At 41.5% G+C, this 14,848-nt stretch overlaps 1 protein-coding gene across 4 annotated transcripts in view; it reads right to left on the reverse strand.

Moving 5' to 3' along the window:
* The window catches only part of ntng1a (netrin g1a), a 321,235-nt gene that overhangs the window by 16,437 nt on the left and 289,950 nt on the right, over positions 1–14,848 (reverse strand). For 2 of the 4 annotated variants that reach the window (XM_044104584.1, XM_044104583.1), the window contains 2 exons: positions 9,109–9,135; positions 418–585 (listed from right to left, as the gene is read on the reverse strand). The exons of 1 other annotated variant lie outside the window; for it this stretch is intronic. In XM_044104584.1, the coding sequence (XP_043960519.1) occupies positions 418–585; positions 9,109–9,135 (195 nt within the window). Of the gene's footprint in view, positions 1–417; positions 586–4,578; positions 4,624–9,108; positions 9,136–14,848 lie in introns of all 4 variants that reach the window. One more of the 4 variants, XM_044104586.1, reaches the window with a different exon arrangement.

Here is a 14,848-nt window from a genome sequence, read left to right on the forward strand (position 1 = left end):
TGTGCTATTTTTATATAAAAACCCCCCAAGTATGCTAAAATCCCTGCTTAGTTTATTTCACCCGTTTTGATTACGAGCTAACATTTCAAACATGATCGCATCACACTAGCTAGGAACTGAATGTGCAACATCAAATTTTAAATAGCCAACATCATCAGTCTTGCCATTCCATCTTAAGCGTAGAAGACGCTAAAACCATGTCAACCCGATTACCGTTGCTGCACCATTGTGCCAAAAAGAGTGGAGAAAAGGAAACGGAAAGAGGGAGACTCTGGGACATGAGAACAGGACAATGCACTTGGATGACGCACTGGTGTAACATGAAGTGACACTACCATTTCGGAGTCAAACACAGGAAGTGAGGTGGAAAAGGTGAGAAGCGTGATGGCAGTGAAGAGGGCCAGGTGGGGGACTAACCTATGCACACATTTTCATCGTCCAGTTCTGCTGAGGCATTGCGGTAGTAGCCCAGCTTGCACAGCTGGCAGTGCTGGCCCCTAGTGTTGTGCTTGCAGCTCACGCAAATGACGGTGTTTAGCACCTCGAGGTAGCTACATCGGTTGGAGTGGCCGAAGCATTCGCAGTCTTGCAAGAAGAGAGGAAGTGTGGAGGGAAGAGACGGGTAAAAGAGGGTTGAGATGTTCGTGCTGCGAGTGCTACAGCGAAGGGTAAGCATAAGTTTGAGCGAGAGGCGCCATGGCATGCGAGATGAAAATGCTGATGCTGCGTATCGGAGGTGATGTTGGTAGATCATTGTCAGTCTGGCAAAGGTACAGCCAGAGTTAGAAACACACACAACCACAAAAATATAAATAAATAAATAAAAAATTTTGCATTGTTAGTAGGATTTGAGAGGTCACATTACTTCAAGCACATCACAGCACAAGGCATAGATGGTACAGAGACATGATAACAACTCAACATCACAAAGCATAAGGCAGGTCAAACCATGAATGAGGTGGGTATTCAACTTCGCGTAGGTGGTAGAAATTATTATTTTTTGCATTCCTTGATAAATTTGTTAGTTCAAAGTAGAGATGTTCACAAGTTTCTAGTCTCTAATAACTGAGATTAACATTCTCAAATCAGACACATGCATAGTGTACCTAATCCACCAAAATTTAGCAGGTTAATTAAGATTGTTAACATAAAGTGTATAATTCTTCAATTATATTGGGTACACAGGCTATTTTTTTCCTTTACGCCGAGTTGGAGATTTTGCCAGATTATTAGCAAACCTTGTTCTTAATCATCTTTTAAACATTTATTTTTTTAGGCGTAAACTCTAAACAAGATATTAAATAAGGAGCTAGGCGTTATGTGGAGAGTGAATGAAAAGCAGTATTGACATTTTTAGAATAAACGGAAGTGTCTTTATAGTTAGCTTATTTGATTAAGCTAACATCATTAGCATAATGATGTTAGCTAATAAATTTACAGATAAATTTAGTTTGTTCTGAAACTAAAGAAACTTAAATCAACAAAAAAACGTCACTGATTTACCGTAAAATTTCCTACCAGAATTATTTGGTCAAATTTGGGCAACCATAGCTACCAATATTTTATCGAAAAAAAAATTATTTTATATTTTATTTTTTACAGTGCATGAATGTTCCTGGTTGAACAAAAATTGATCAAATGCACCGTTTAGTCCAAGAGTATGCAGAGTTCTGTTTGAACATGAACATATTGGACAACAAAAGTTGATAAGGAAAAGAACCAAATCTAAGTCTAAATTAGTTTTTTTTTTTTTTTTTGGCAATTTAATTGCAACTCCAGTCAGACACTTTTAATACCACCTAACACCTGTGAAATGATTGATATATTTAACTAAAACAACCTTGAATCACAAAGTAAGTTGAGAATAACTTAATATAATGTTTTCCAAGAACCATAACAAAAATCATGTGTAAGAGGAAGTGTGAAGTTGAAGGCGATTTGCAGAATGGGTACAGTCTTTGTTACTTCATGGTGGTGCTTCATAAGGCATACTATTTGGTCGGAGAGCAACTAAACGCTAAACGCTCTCCAAGTGAGGTTCAGACTGTCACACTGAGTGACCGCTGACACATTATGTGGCGCAGCTCAGACAGATGTGACCCGTAAGCCTTGTTGGCAACCGAGTACACTGACAGCCTCGTCAAGGTTCCAGAACAGGGAAGGTTAACAGATGGAGCTTTCTTCCAAGAGATTGCTGTTATTAAGGATCTGTATTGAGGTCAGTTCTCTCAGTTCGACCGACACCAACCTGACTGGGCTTGAAAAAACACAAAAGGCGCAGAGATTCGAGTTCTGTTCTACCTCCCGTCTGAGTCAGCCGGTCCTAGCCGAGCGTGAGCTAAAACCCTTCCACGTTACACGCCTCACTCCTTCAGACATAGTCCCACAAGACAAATATTCTCCCTTTGCTAGAAATAGGCTAAGGTCATAAATCATGCACACATTGGGGGGAGGGTTCGGTGAGGGGGAAGGAACGTTCCCCAAAAATAGTTGTAGCAGAAAAAATGACTCCTTTTATTCTCTGTAAGAATGAGACTTTCTTGTGCTGTTTGCACTGAAAGCCATCAGTCCAGCTCTGAGCTGGAGGTACAGACCATAAGAGTTTGGAGCTCTCCGGCACAGTGGTGCAAGGATCAGGGAGGTTACAAGTCAACATAAACACACATGGGGGGGGAGGAGAAAGGCTGCGGTGTCATCTGGGGACGACGTACGAGTTCCAGCGCTCCTACCTCGCTTGCTGTTTGCAGCGTGGACAGAAGGGGCAGTGGACAATGCAACTTGAGGAGCTACTGGACGGATTAAAAGAAGAAAACAAACAAATGAAAGAAAACATACTGCAATCAAATATAACACATGTAATGCCAGAGAGAAACAAAAAAAAACAAAAAAACAGGCATTGTGCCCAATGAAATTGTAAAAATAATGATAAGAAGAAGAAGAAGAAAAAAAGGACAACGTGTTCGACGATGACAAATGATGGCAATGACAAATAAGGAGACGTGTGCCAGGTGGAGCTGGCTGAGTGCAGCAGCATCTGTTATGAATGCCCTCCATCAAGAACAATAAAAATCTCATTGTTCCTTTTCAATACGTCATTTCATTACTAATAACTTTGTGTTATTTAGCACCCTGCGTGTGTTTCCCCCCAGACAGAAAGTATCCATTCAAAAAGCTTTCTACTCAATATGGGGCAAAGAAACCAAAAATGCTCAGGTTCTAAATTTGTGCACAAAGAAACTAACCAGCCGTGAACACACCTATCTATTGATTTATGTTTACAAGCAAGGAAACTAACCAAAGGTCAAATAAATGTAATGCCCAACCTTCGCTTTTTGTACTTCACGACATGAGGCCTCAACATATACTATTTTTGCACTGATTTATATTCAGAAACAGATCGATGCCGTGGTGTTGAAAAGTGTTTTCCCGATTACAAATTTCACATATTTGCTTTTTTTGTCACAGATAAATGTTTCAGGTGACAAACAAAATTTTATATTTGGCCAATTTCACAGATAAAAAGCCGGTTCCGACGTGGTGCAACGTAAAAAGGAGATATCTGGCACAATTTCTATCGCAGCAAACTGATCAGGTTGTGAACAACTTTAGGCTAAACTGTGAAACTTCTCTTGACAACATGACGTAGGCTGATAGATCTCCAAGAGCAACACATCGAGGCCAAGGTGAGAAACATTGGCACTGCCGTCTATCAATCTACGAAGGGCTACAGTGTCATTTCTATGACACCACTGAACCACATAAAGGGACATTGTCAACAAATAAAAAAAATCATGGAAGAGTTGCAACCCTTCCCGGGAGCGGCTGGCCCACCTAAAACATTCCAAAAGCACTGCGATGAGGCGCAAGAGCCCAGAAAACTAGACGGTTCTGTAGATCTCATATGCATCCGTGCACATAATCCACGAGCTTTTATCGTCTTCAGAAGCTGGATGGCTTGGCTCTACCAGACAACCTTGACAGAGAATGTCTTGCCTTCAGTACAGCAGAATAATCTAAACACAGGAACGAGGGTTTTTGTTTTTGGACAGTCTTTCTCCATGAATAAATCAAATTTAACTCAAACTATCTCTGTTGATGGACATTGTCTCACTGAAACATTTAAGTTTGACAAAAAAGTAGAAAGCAAGTGGGTATTTTTTTTTAAACTCTTTTTATGATGGGTTAAACAAAGATGAGCTTGTCATCTGCATATGACTTCACCAACAACCCCTTCAGGTTTTTCAGCTGATTAGATGCTACTTTCTTGGCATCTAAGAAAGTAGTGTGTACATATACAATGTACACACTGTATATGTGTACATTATCCTAATGCACACATATACAGTCCAAATACTGAAGGCTAGAAATAATAAAGCACCGTAGAGTACCTTGCTAAATCTAGAACTCTCTTTTAAACCTTTTTAACAGCAAAATAAGCAGATAAGTAATCTTTCTCTCAAAGATGGGACACAGCACTTTTGGCTACTGAGAGCCAGTTTTTGTTGATATATCATACAAAGAACTAAAGTAAATGAATCTGTGGAAAAGGTAGCTGGTGTCACAATCTTAAATGCCTACCTTCTTTTCGGTTAGCAACACCTAGAGATGAGACATTCGGCCGTACTGCGTGCAATTAGAAGAAATAAGGAGTTATTCATGTGCCTTTTGCGTGATTCAATTAACAGATTGTCTACGGGGAGGGGTGTGGAAGGGGGTCTACGTGGTCGTTGACACAGACAACTGGAGACATGAAGATGTCCGGCATGACTCAAACCAGTAGGTCGGGGAATCTGCAAATACAAATGGGGTGCAGGGCTGACATGGACGAGCAAGGAGAATGCATCCAAAGACCCTTTAAAAGGACATTGGAACAACGTTGTATGTAATTGGCGTGACTGTTGGGTGCGTGTGTGCAACAATGAGCACAGAACTAAAGAGACAAGAGATAAAAAAAAACTCTTAAACGTAGCATTTCATACATGATTTATGTCGAGTATCTGATACTACGTATGGCAAATGAAGACTTTAGGGGGCATTTTGTTTAATTCATCACATTGACTTCGTAATCAATATCTAATTATGGCGCATTTCTGGTGGAGGAATAACAATGAATAAATAATGGCAGGTGCTGGCACTTGGAATGACGGACTGCTGTGGGTAGCATAACCTCATAATTACATACAAGTCAGTATTTCCGTGTCAGGGAAATACTTTGCGGTTTGAAATGGAGAGGACTCAGCCAAACGGGGAGGAATCCGGATAACTTTTCCTCATTGTGCCCCTTTATCTCTTCACTTGATCTTTCTGTCCTTTCGCTATCGACTCCATGAATCATGCAATCTTTCCCAATTAACATCCAGCGGTGTCCTGGCAAGGAGCCTATTTCCCTAACTATGCATGCAAAAAGAATATGAGACCTGTTCATGAGGCGGTCTTTCAATAAATTACTTTTTTTTTTTCACTGTGAGGGATTCGGGGCCTTGCCAAAGTATCTATATTTCTTTATTGCTTTTTTGTCATGTCATAATTGCAAACTCTTATGGATTTTTTTTTTAGATTTGATTGATTAACAAAAAAAAACAACCTATTTGCAATATTGTAATTGGATTTCATTAAGTGGTATCAGACGATTAAATGAAACTTTTCACACCACATTAACACAAAAACAAAACAAAAAAAATTAATTAAAAATATATTGCAGTTTGCAGTCGGAACACGACAAAACGTGAAGAAGTTCAAGGGCTACGAATGTTTCAAATCCCTTTCGTTAGGCCGGAATAAAACAAGACTTTAGCTTTGAGCTCGGTTTATCTACACACTGACAACAACGTTTGAAGCAACTCAGATTTACTAGTTATTGATTCTGAATCTGCTTCAGCAGAAGCTTATCAAGTACAGCGTTCTAATCCCTTTATATCTTTATTTTTTTTCCTCTCTGTTTTTTTTTTTTTAAGAAAAAAGAATATTTAAAAGCCGGAGAGCACCGTATCGCTGCCGACTGTGACATCTCCAGGGGTTTAAAGTCATGTAAGTTGCCGGATGAGAAGCTCTTTGAAATGACAGATTAACAAATAAAGAGCTTAAGAAGCAGGGCACGGCTCATCACCACTCAAACTCAGGTCTTATATCTTACGTGAAGTGCCCTGTTTTGTTTTTTTTTTCTTTTTTCTTTCCACTACCTTTATTTTGTATCCATTATCGCTCCGAGGAGCGAAGCAGCTTCCAAAGAATCGCGAGGCGCACAAATGACTAAACACGAGGCCGATGAACGCGCTGGCCGGATCTGTGAGATATACGTTCAATAAGGCGAGCTGATTTTATGTTTGCGATTGACTGGAAGCAACACACATCTGGGTCCCCCCCCCCCCGTTAATTACTCGGCTACGGAGAATATGCAGGTAAAGCGAGTTAAATGAGTGGTGACGGATTTTAATCAATGCCATACTCGTAATGAAATGCAATCTAGCAGGGCCAGGATTGTTTTTAAAATATTAATTTCACTTTAATGGTCCGCATTAGGCAATTCTGCCCGGCTTAATAAACTTGAAATAGAATTGGAGAAAAGTCAATAAGGAATTCAATTACCTTCAACCAACAACATGAAAAAGCGCACGCTCCGCCTCGAGTCCTTTCAACAACCTCAAGGACGTCATAACCTTGTTGCCTCTCCCTCCCCCCGCTGCTTTGCTAATAATGCAGACATAAACTTGATATTTGTTTGTGCTGAAAGCAGCGTCATCCTCTTCTTTCAGCGTGTTTTAGAAAACAAAGGCAGTCAGCACGTTCAGGTTTTACTGTTAGCATCGTTCTGTCTGACGGGGCGGGGGAGACTGCTGCAACGAGACAGCTAGTCGTGAGAAATCCTAATCCCTTCCTCCTTACCCCATTGGAGGGGCAATCTTCTGGATAAGAAGTGAAGATTTTGACTTTGTCTAAATTCTACCTCACCATACCCTCCAAACACACGCGCACACACACCTTTCAGGTTCGACACTCTCCATGTGAAGGATTTGAGGACAACCGTTGGACATGGTGTGGCCTGGCATTTTTGGATGAGATGGAGAAGCCGGATGTGCATATGCAAGCATGTACGGGGACCGTGCAGATACACACACACACACGCACACACACACCGAGCTTTACTCCCGCCATGCACAGAGAAGAGGCATAACTTCTGTAGATGTGATGACGGGGGCAGGCAGTGGGAGATTGTTAGATGTGGGAGGGAGGGAGTGTGTGTGGACCGGGGCTCGGCTGTGTGTCCATTTCTGACTCGTCTCAACAGCGTCGCACTTTAAAAGCGGTGTTTTTGTCCGCCGTAAGCCTGATTAAAATGCCACCTGGGGACAGTCTGTTTCCATCTCAAGTCCCAGGCAAACATGTTTTGAGAAACTGTTTAAAGGCGAATCTTAACTTGGGAATAAGGACAAAGAGGATGTGAGCGGGAGGTTGTTAACTCTTTGTACCCTCTACATTCATTCGCACCGCTGGATTTTTTCTGCTATTATGTCATTATAATGAAAGGGATGCCTTTAAAAAAATATATATATATATATATTTGATTCATTTCTCAAGAATCCTTTGGAACTTCAAAAGTGGAAATTTTCGACACAATTATTGATAAAAACAGGAACATTTACTTCATTGTCTGAGTTTCTTTTTTAACCAAATTGTCTAAAGCTTGAGCACTTTTTGTGTATTTAAAATTCATAATTTGAAGAAATTAATATATGTAAAACATGGTTATTTTTTGGGAGGGATTAGCAACTAGAAATAATGTGCCAATTCTAGCAAAAAACAGGCTAGTTTGATTCTATCTTAGAGAGGCAAAATGACTGGTTCTCTGTCATGTTATGCCCCTTTTTTTTTGGTAAGTCTCTTGATTCTTCCTCAAACAATAAAATACTTCAGTTAAACACTTTTTAAATATTAGATGCGCCCTCAACTGGGGCACCAAAGTTTTGGTAAAAATTTTTAAATATGTAGAAAAAAAAAAAGGATAAGAAAAGATGTTTGTTTTTTTTATCCATCACTGAGTAAAAGCTCTATTCAAGGTTTCAAAGAAAACCCAATACAAAGTAATACTACTGTATTATCTGCTTTAAGACTTCTTTACCAATTGTGCCATTAAACGTGGAGGACCCATAATGAATGTGTCACACTAGATTTACTTAAAGCTATTATACCATTTCTATGCGAGAGCTCAAAACTAAATTTCAGATTTATTCCGTATTATTATTCAGTATTTTTTTATTTAAAAAAAAATACTGTTCTGACACCAAAGGAGAACTGAGTAAATAATGACTAATGACCATCGATCAATATCAAGAAGACACGGCTCTTTAATCAAGCCATTCAATGTTGGCGAGGAAACGGATGGGGAGGAGGGAATTCACTAATCAATCTGGGAACAACGAACACCGGCTTAGACGCGGGGAATAAAGAAGATTAAGGAGACTTGAGCCCGGCTGTGCAGGATGCACTTTGGCTTGTTCGATACAGTCGTACGGCTCCTTGCGTCACGCAGCCTTCCAGGCAGCGGTAACTTGAGACGTGGCACCTCTTTTCTTGCTCCATCCTCCTCAGGGGGCTACTGCTTGACGAAGATAATACCGGCTGAGGCGTTTGAGGCTTATATTAAAATGACCCCTCCTCCCACGTGACATTATACTGCCAGAGAGGTCTCGGCACTTTAATAAAGTCTAGGTGCCATTTATTTATAATGCATGGGAGACGGAGAGGGGCATAAAAAAAAAAACAGAAAAAAACAAATGACATTGGGCATGCAGAGCCAGGCAAGTGCTATCTGGTTGAGTCTGAATGGAGTAAATTAATATGCCTGCATCATGACAATATCGCCTCCAGCTATCGCTCACCGCCTCACGCTAACACCACCCCCCTTCCCGCCAATAAAAATGTTAGTCAATACTTGTTGAGAGAGTTTTTGCAGGTAGATTTGGATCAGAAATGAACACTCGGCGCCACACAGGGATGTTCGATGAAGGGCACAACAGCAGGCAAAGCAAAGCAAAGCATCAAGCATTAACAGAGTGCTTTTTTTTTTTTTACTTATTTAGTATTAATAGTATTCTGATGCTGTTTACTTACTGACTGGACCAATGTTATTAGGAACACCTGCAAGAGAAGAAGAGAGAGGGGAAAAAAACACACACACAGCTTAAATGGCTGCATATCATTGGCTTACCGGCAGTAAGAACATTTTAAATTCAAGAGAGAAAAAGCTGGAAAATCCTCCTCAGCCCCTCTAATCTTTACAACGTGATGAACCGTGTCCACCTGCGTTAACGCACAGAACAGATTTAGAAAGAGAGCATTCTGTCTGGTAACCTGTACCAGTCTGGTTTCCTCCGTTTTTCCTCCTCTGATTTCCCCGTCAATGGCCAAAGTTCTTGTCGTCTAAGCTAAAAACCGAAACAACTGGTTTCAGAGACCAAACCATGTTGCTCTGCGTCTGGCTTAGTCAAAGCTTTTCAGAACCTCCATTTATTGTAGTTACAGCTGCAAGTCTAGAGACAATTTGTTTTGCTCGTTCTTCTTTTAAAGATAAGCTAGTTTCAGTCAGATTGGAAGAAAAACAGCTGGGGGCGATTTTAAAGTCTTGCCACAGATTCTCAGTTCGATTTGGGTCTGGGATTTGGCTACAGTTCCGCTGATCACATAATTGTGCAATTTGACATTTAGAGAATATGTTTAGAGGGGTGGGGGGGAAACTCTTGTTTGTCTACAAATAGTTGGCACCTGATCAACAACCAAAAGTTGCCACTGGCGCAAACCACAAAGAAGACGACGACAGAAAGGGACGGGAGAATCACGGCATGTTTTCTTTAATGACTTATCGCGTGATCAACCTCATTTACTTGTGATTTTGATTGAGTTTCTTATTTAACGGAAATGGCAATTTGCACAATATAGTTTTTATTTTGACATTTGTGGAATATTGACAAAGTTTTACGCACATTTGTAATGGAAACCCCCCCACTGTGGGTTTATTGTAAAAGTTCTGGACGACTCTGAAGTTGATGACTGGTCTAGGAAGATTTCTTTCAGGACTGCATCAGTCCTCTTAACCCTGATGCAGAAAACCCGTCTCCACAGCATGATGGTGCCACCACCACACTTAACAGTGGGGAAGGTATTTTTTAGTCTGAGACTTTCCACCAAACATTGTGTCTTGCTTGTTGGCTAAAAAGCTACATTTTAGTTTCACTCACCTCAAGCAACTCTTTCCACATTTTTGCAGTGTATTTTATGAGTTTTGGCAATTGGACACCTAATGATTTTCTCCAGGCCACTATCCCAAAAAATATACATTATCGGAAGACGGAGAAGCAGCATTCAGCTTCTCTGCACCTCAAATCTGGACCAAACTTCCTGAAAACTACTAAACAGCTGAAACACTGAGTTCCTTTAACTCAAGCCTAAGAACCCACCTTTTTAGAGTTGCTTCTGACTCATAATCACTGGAACATTGACATGTTTGATGCATGTTGATGATGGCACTCTACAAAATGTTTGTTGCTGGTAACTGGTATGTCGTTTATACGGCTTTTTATTTGCGTTTTTATGGTGTAAAGAACTTTGAACTGCTTTGTTGCTGAAATGTGCTTTTAAAATAAAAATGACTCGGCTTGGAACGCTCTCTTCAATAAAATGAAACCAATCAATGTAACTAAATGCACTAAAATGTATTCAGACAATAGTTTGCGTTCCACATAAAGTCTGGTTGCCAAATATGGAAAGTTTACGATTGTAACGTGACAAATTGTGATCCAGTCCAAAAAGGTAAGAAGAGTTTCACAAGGCTCTACTACAAAGACTGTTGTAAATATCAAACTCCAGCTTTGACAGCAGTGTCTCGTCCTGCTCTGCCTGTCCGTCCCTCCATCGAGCAATCTCTTGAGCCGAGCGGCCACTGAGCAGATAATGCAGTCTGTCTCGTCCCCATGGTGACCAGATCTCTGCTGCACCGCGATGCCGGGCTGGCTGTGGATCTGAGGAGACCGAAGACGTTCAATTCCTCGACCCAAATCGGCTGCGGTTTCATCTCGGTTCGGCTAGTAATTAGCGCTGCAAACGCGTCGCAACGACGGAATTTCCTGCCAGGCCATCAACGCCGGCTGGAGTTTTTCTAATCATCTCCTTCTGGATGGAAGCCCTGCCTCACATCCTCACATGTCCTTCCTTCCCTCAACGAGTCAGCGTGCCCAATCCCCCCCACGCCCCCCAAAAAACAAAACAAAACAAACAAGCACCTCTCCATGGGAAGAAGAAGCGTGCTGGGCATTTGGAGACATGCTTTTGCACGTTTCTTTCAAGCTGGAGGAGACGAGATGAAACGCTCGGATCTCGTGTATCTTCCTCACGCCTTCGCCCCTAAAGCAGAGGAGGGAAGGTGTGCGGGAATTTCAGCGTGGCCTTGTTTTTACGAACACGTCCAAGATCTGCTCTGGAGAGGAGGCGGGGCGGGGGGGGGAAAGGGGGAGCGGTGAGGAATTTCACAAGTTGTTTGTGTACGCTGACTTTGATCCGGCTGCTGTCATGCAGTCGGTTCTTCCCTTGATCTGTGCCTGCCAGTTATGTTCAGACGCCAAATATGCGAACCGTCAGAGGGCTGTGAAGTGCAGGTGGCCACGCCGACATACAGATCGCAAACCCTCTGGCAGTGGAGGGGTGGGCAGATGCTCAGCCGCGGACAGGAAGGACAGGGCAAGGGTAACCGCGATCACGCAGACCGCGGCGCAGCGGAACAACGGGACAGCAGAGGAGCAGCAAAGAGCGCGTGTTCGGATAGCACAAGTGCATTGTGGTCCGCGGCGTCCAGGAAGTCACTTTTGAGGAGACCAGAGACATGATGCAAGAATCTGAATCTCATCACTTCCTCTACTCCAACATTGTAATTCGGGATCACCTTAATTGAGTTGCAGAAAGGAAAAATAGTGATTGTAGTTGAATCTATAAAAATGTGTTTACAAACATGAATAATATTACATCATTACAATAAGAATTAACAGAGAATTTGAATTGCAGCATTAGGCCACTGTCATACAGCTGGGCCTAAAAAGATGAGGATATGCAGAGGGGTTAGATTTAAAGCTGCAGTATGTAACTTTTAGAAGCAATATGTTTAAGCTGTCACTTTGTCACTATGACTGTATAACATGAAACACAAGTGAAAAAAACTGAGCACCTTTATTTCCTCTCCTTGATCCTATCGCCATCTGCAGAAATACACTGATTGGTTTGGAACAACCAATCAGAGCCTAGGAGGAGGAGGGCCTTGTAACTGTCAATCAGCTTTGTGTACACGCTGCTCACATACTCCACCTTTTTACTCTGCTGTGTTACAGCCGGTTCACCACAAGAGAGCTAGCCAGGAATGCTGAGGCTTGTTAGCATGGCCCCATATGACAGCGGATAAACAGTTTTCACATTTTTCTTCCACTCAATATCCAATATTATGCTTAGAGTCAGAACTTTATGAACATGGCCTTTCACAATGACATTTGTGGAGCATGTAGATAATTATCTGCTGCAACAGTTTAACCTGATATTGCACAGGCCATAACATAACTTATTTATGCATTAACATTAAATATTTGATGGCTCTTCTGTAGTTTCTTAAGTCTCTGAGAAACCCAAAATGAACAAAATTAAAGGCTTCATATATACCACTCTGTGAGAAATCAGTTTATATACAACATGCGCTTCAATTTTTCAAATTAATTACTGAAGAAGTTAATCTTTTGAGGATATACATATACATTCTGCAGGATCTTTAATGTTTCTACGCCAGCTTTTGTTGCTCTGCATCAACCCCCTCTAGTCACTATTGAACGTATTTTTTTGGAAATCGACTTCATGACCTGTGTTGCCATTCTAGAAAACCTAAATCATCATCTTTTTTTTGTTTTGCCATGGCGATTTATTGTACTAAATAAATCAACGAGAATAAAAAAAAACAAACAAAAAAAACTACTTACAAGATTTTAAGCATCTGGTTGAGCAATAACACACACACAAAAAAAATCTATCTGCATCAAATTTAGCAGGGGCCCGATAGAGAGGAAAGAAAATATGACTCTTGCTGGTAGTTTTCATGCATACTCTCATTAGTGTGCAATAAGAAACAGTTTAAGCAGAGAGGCTCGTCATAGCAACAATATTCTGCTTTCCCCGACCAGCGTTCCTTCGTATCAGGCAATGCTCCGTTTGCAGTCACTAAGACGACAGGAGAAGAGTGCAGTGATAAAACCGGCACTGTTGCTGCGAAACAAAGAGCCGGCTAAACGTTTTAACATGTATGTCACACAGTAAATAGAGGCGTTAATCTGCTTATGTTCATGACCCGATGGAGTGTGCCGCGACACTTTTTCACCTACAGTCTTCGGTCGAAATTATAATAATAATTTTTTAAAAAACGAAATGGGAAAGCGTCCGCTCGACGACAAGCGAGCGAGCGTCCGTCAATCCGTGCGGATCGACTCCTCAGGCTGTCGCTGAGTGAAGTTTGACCTTTCCTTCCAGGTCACGCTCCCGAGCACCAGTGGCCTGTCAGTGCAATTATCCGCTGCTTTATGAACAACCTGCGGGGCACGAGAGCATCCGCGGATCCCATGTCGGGGTCATTCGATTAATTTTCAATCACCGTCAATTTCAATCCTCTTCACCTGCCCGTCCGTGCCATTACAGGCCACGGCTGCAATCTAATTTGGTCCTATCGCGCAGGAAGAGCATTAAGGGCTGCTTATGTTGACGGTGCGCCCCATTGATTTATTTTTCTTTTCCGTTTTTTTTCTTCTGCATGCTGCGCAGAGATCGGGGCGGCGAGATGCTGGGGAGGAAACGGGATCTCTGAGGTTCGTGCGGGTCGCCTCATGTGACGGGGTCAGCACATGCCACACAAATGGAGGCAGTGCAGAAAATAAACTGCAGCCTGAAGGGAAAAAAAAGGCAACAAGCGATTAGAAATAAATCTTAAAGGGGCGGTATTATGTAAAATCGTGTTATCATGTAATCCCTTCATCAAGCACATACCTGGAGTGTTGCTCTGATTTGTTCACGCATGTTTGATAAATCCTTTAATCTCCATGGCGACAGTCCACCTGTTCAAAACGCGTAGTTGGACCGAGCTGAAAGCTAACGTTTTGAAGCTTCCAGAGATTCCGCCTCACAGAGCAGCCCTGCCTCGCGACTCCGCCACTCAGCTCCTTCAGACTAGCTGGCAGCAATTAGCAAACACTTGGTAGAACTGTGCATATGCTGAGCTACTTCTCAGTGCAACACTGATGTTGTTAAAGAGTTATTATTATTACTAAGTTCCTTTGATAGGGACAGACAGACATCAACATGGACAAACTGAGCAGAACAGCAGTCCCATGTTTGCGTCATAGTGCAGTAGCTACAGCTAATTCTCAGTCCCTAGATCGGCTTTTAAACAATACCTCTTAAAATTGAAGTGATAATCATTTAGAATAGCACAACATAATGTTGACAGCATATAGAAGCAAACTGTGAAACATAAAACATTAAAAATGGACACAGTTCTCTTTTTGACATTGCCAGAGGAGCAGTGTTGAAATGACTTCCTGAAGGCAGAGGTTTTTGAAAGAGTAAGAGTTTCTTAAAGAGACAGACGCCTAATTTCAAGGTGACAAATTCCAAAGTTAAATTTCTTCTAAGTCGTACTTGATATATATATATATACAGAATTTTTATAGCAACTGATGGAAACATAGTTACTTGATTGTGCTATGAGTTGATACTATGTGGCTGAGAAACAAGTAATACGGTCCCTTTGTCTACAAAAGCAGAGTGCTGATAGCTGATT

The sequence above is a fragment of the Gambusia affinis genome, linkage group LG21, assembly GCF_019740435.1.
Source record: "Gambusia affinis linkage group LG21, SWU_Gaff_1.0, whole genome shotgun sequence".
Classification (NCBI taxonomy): Eukaryota; Metazoa; Chordata; class Actinopteri; order Cyprinodontiformes; family Poeciliidae; genus Gambusia; species Gambusia affinis.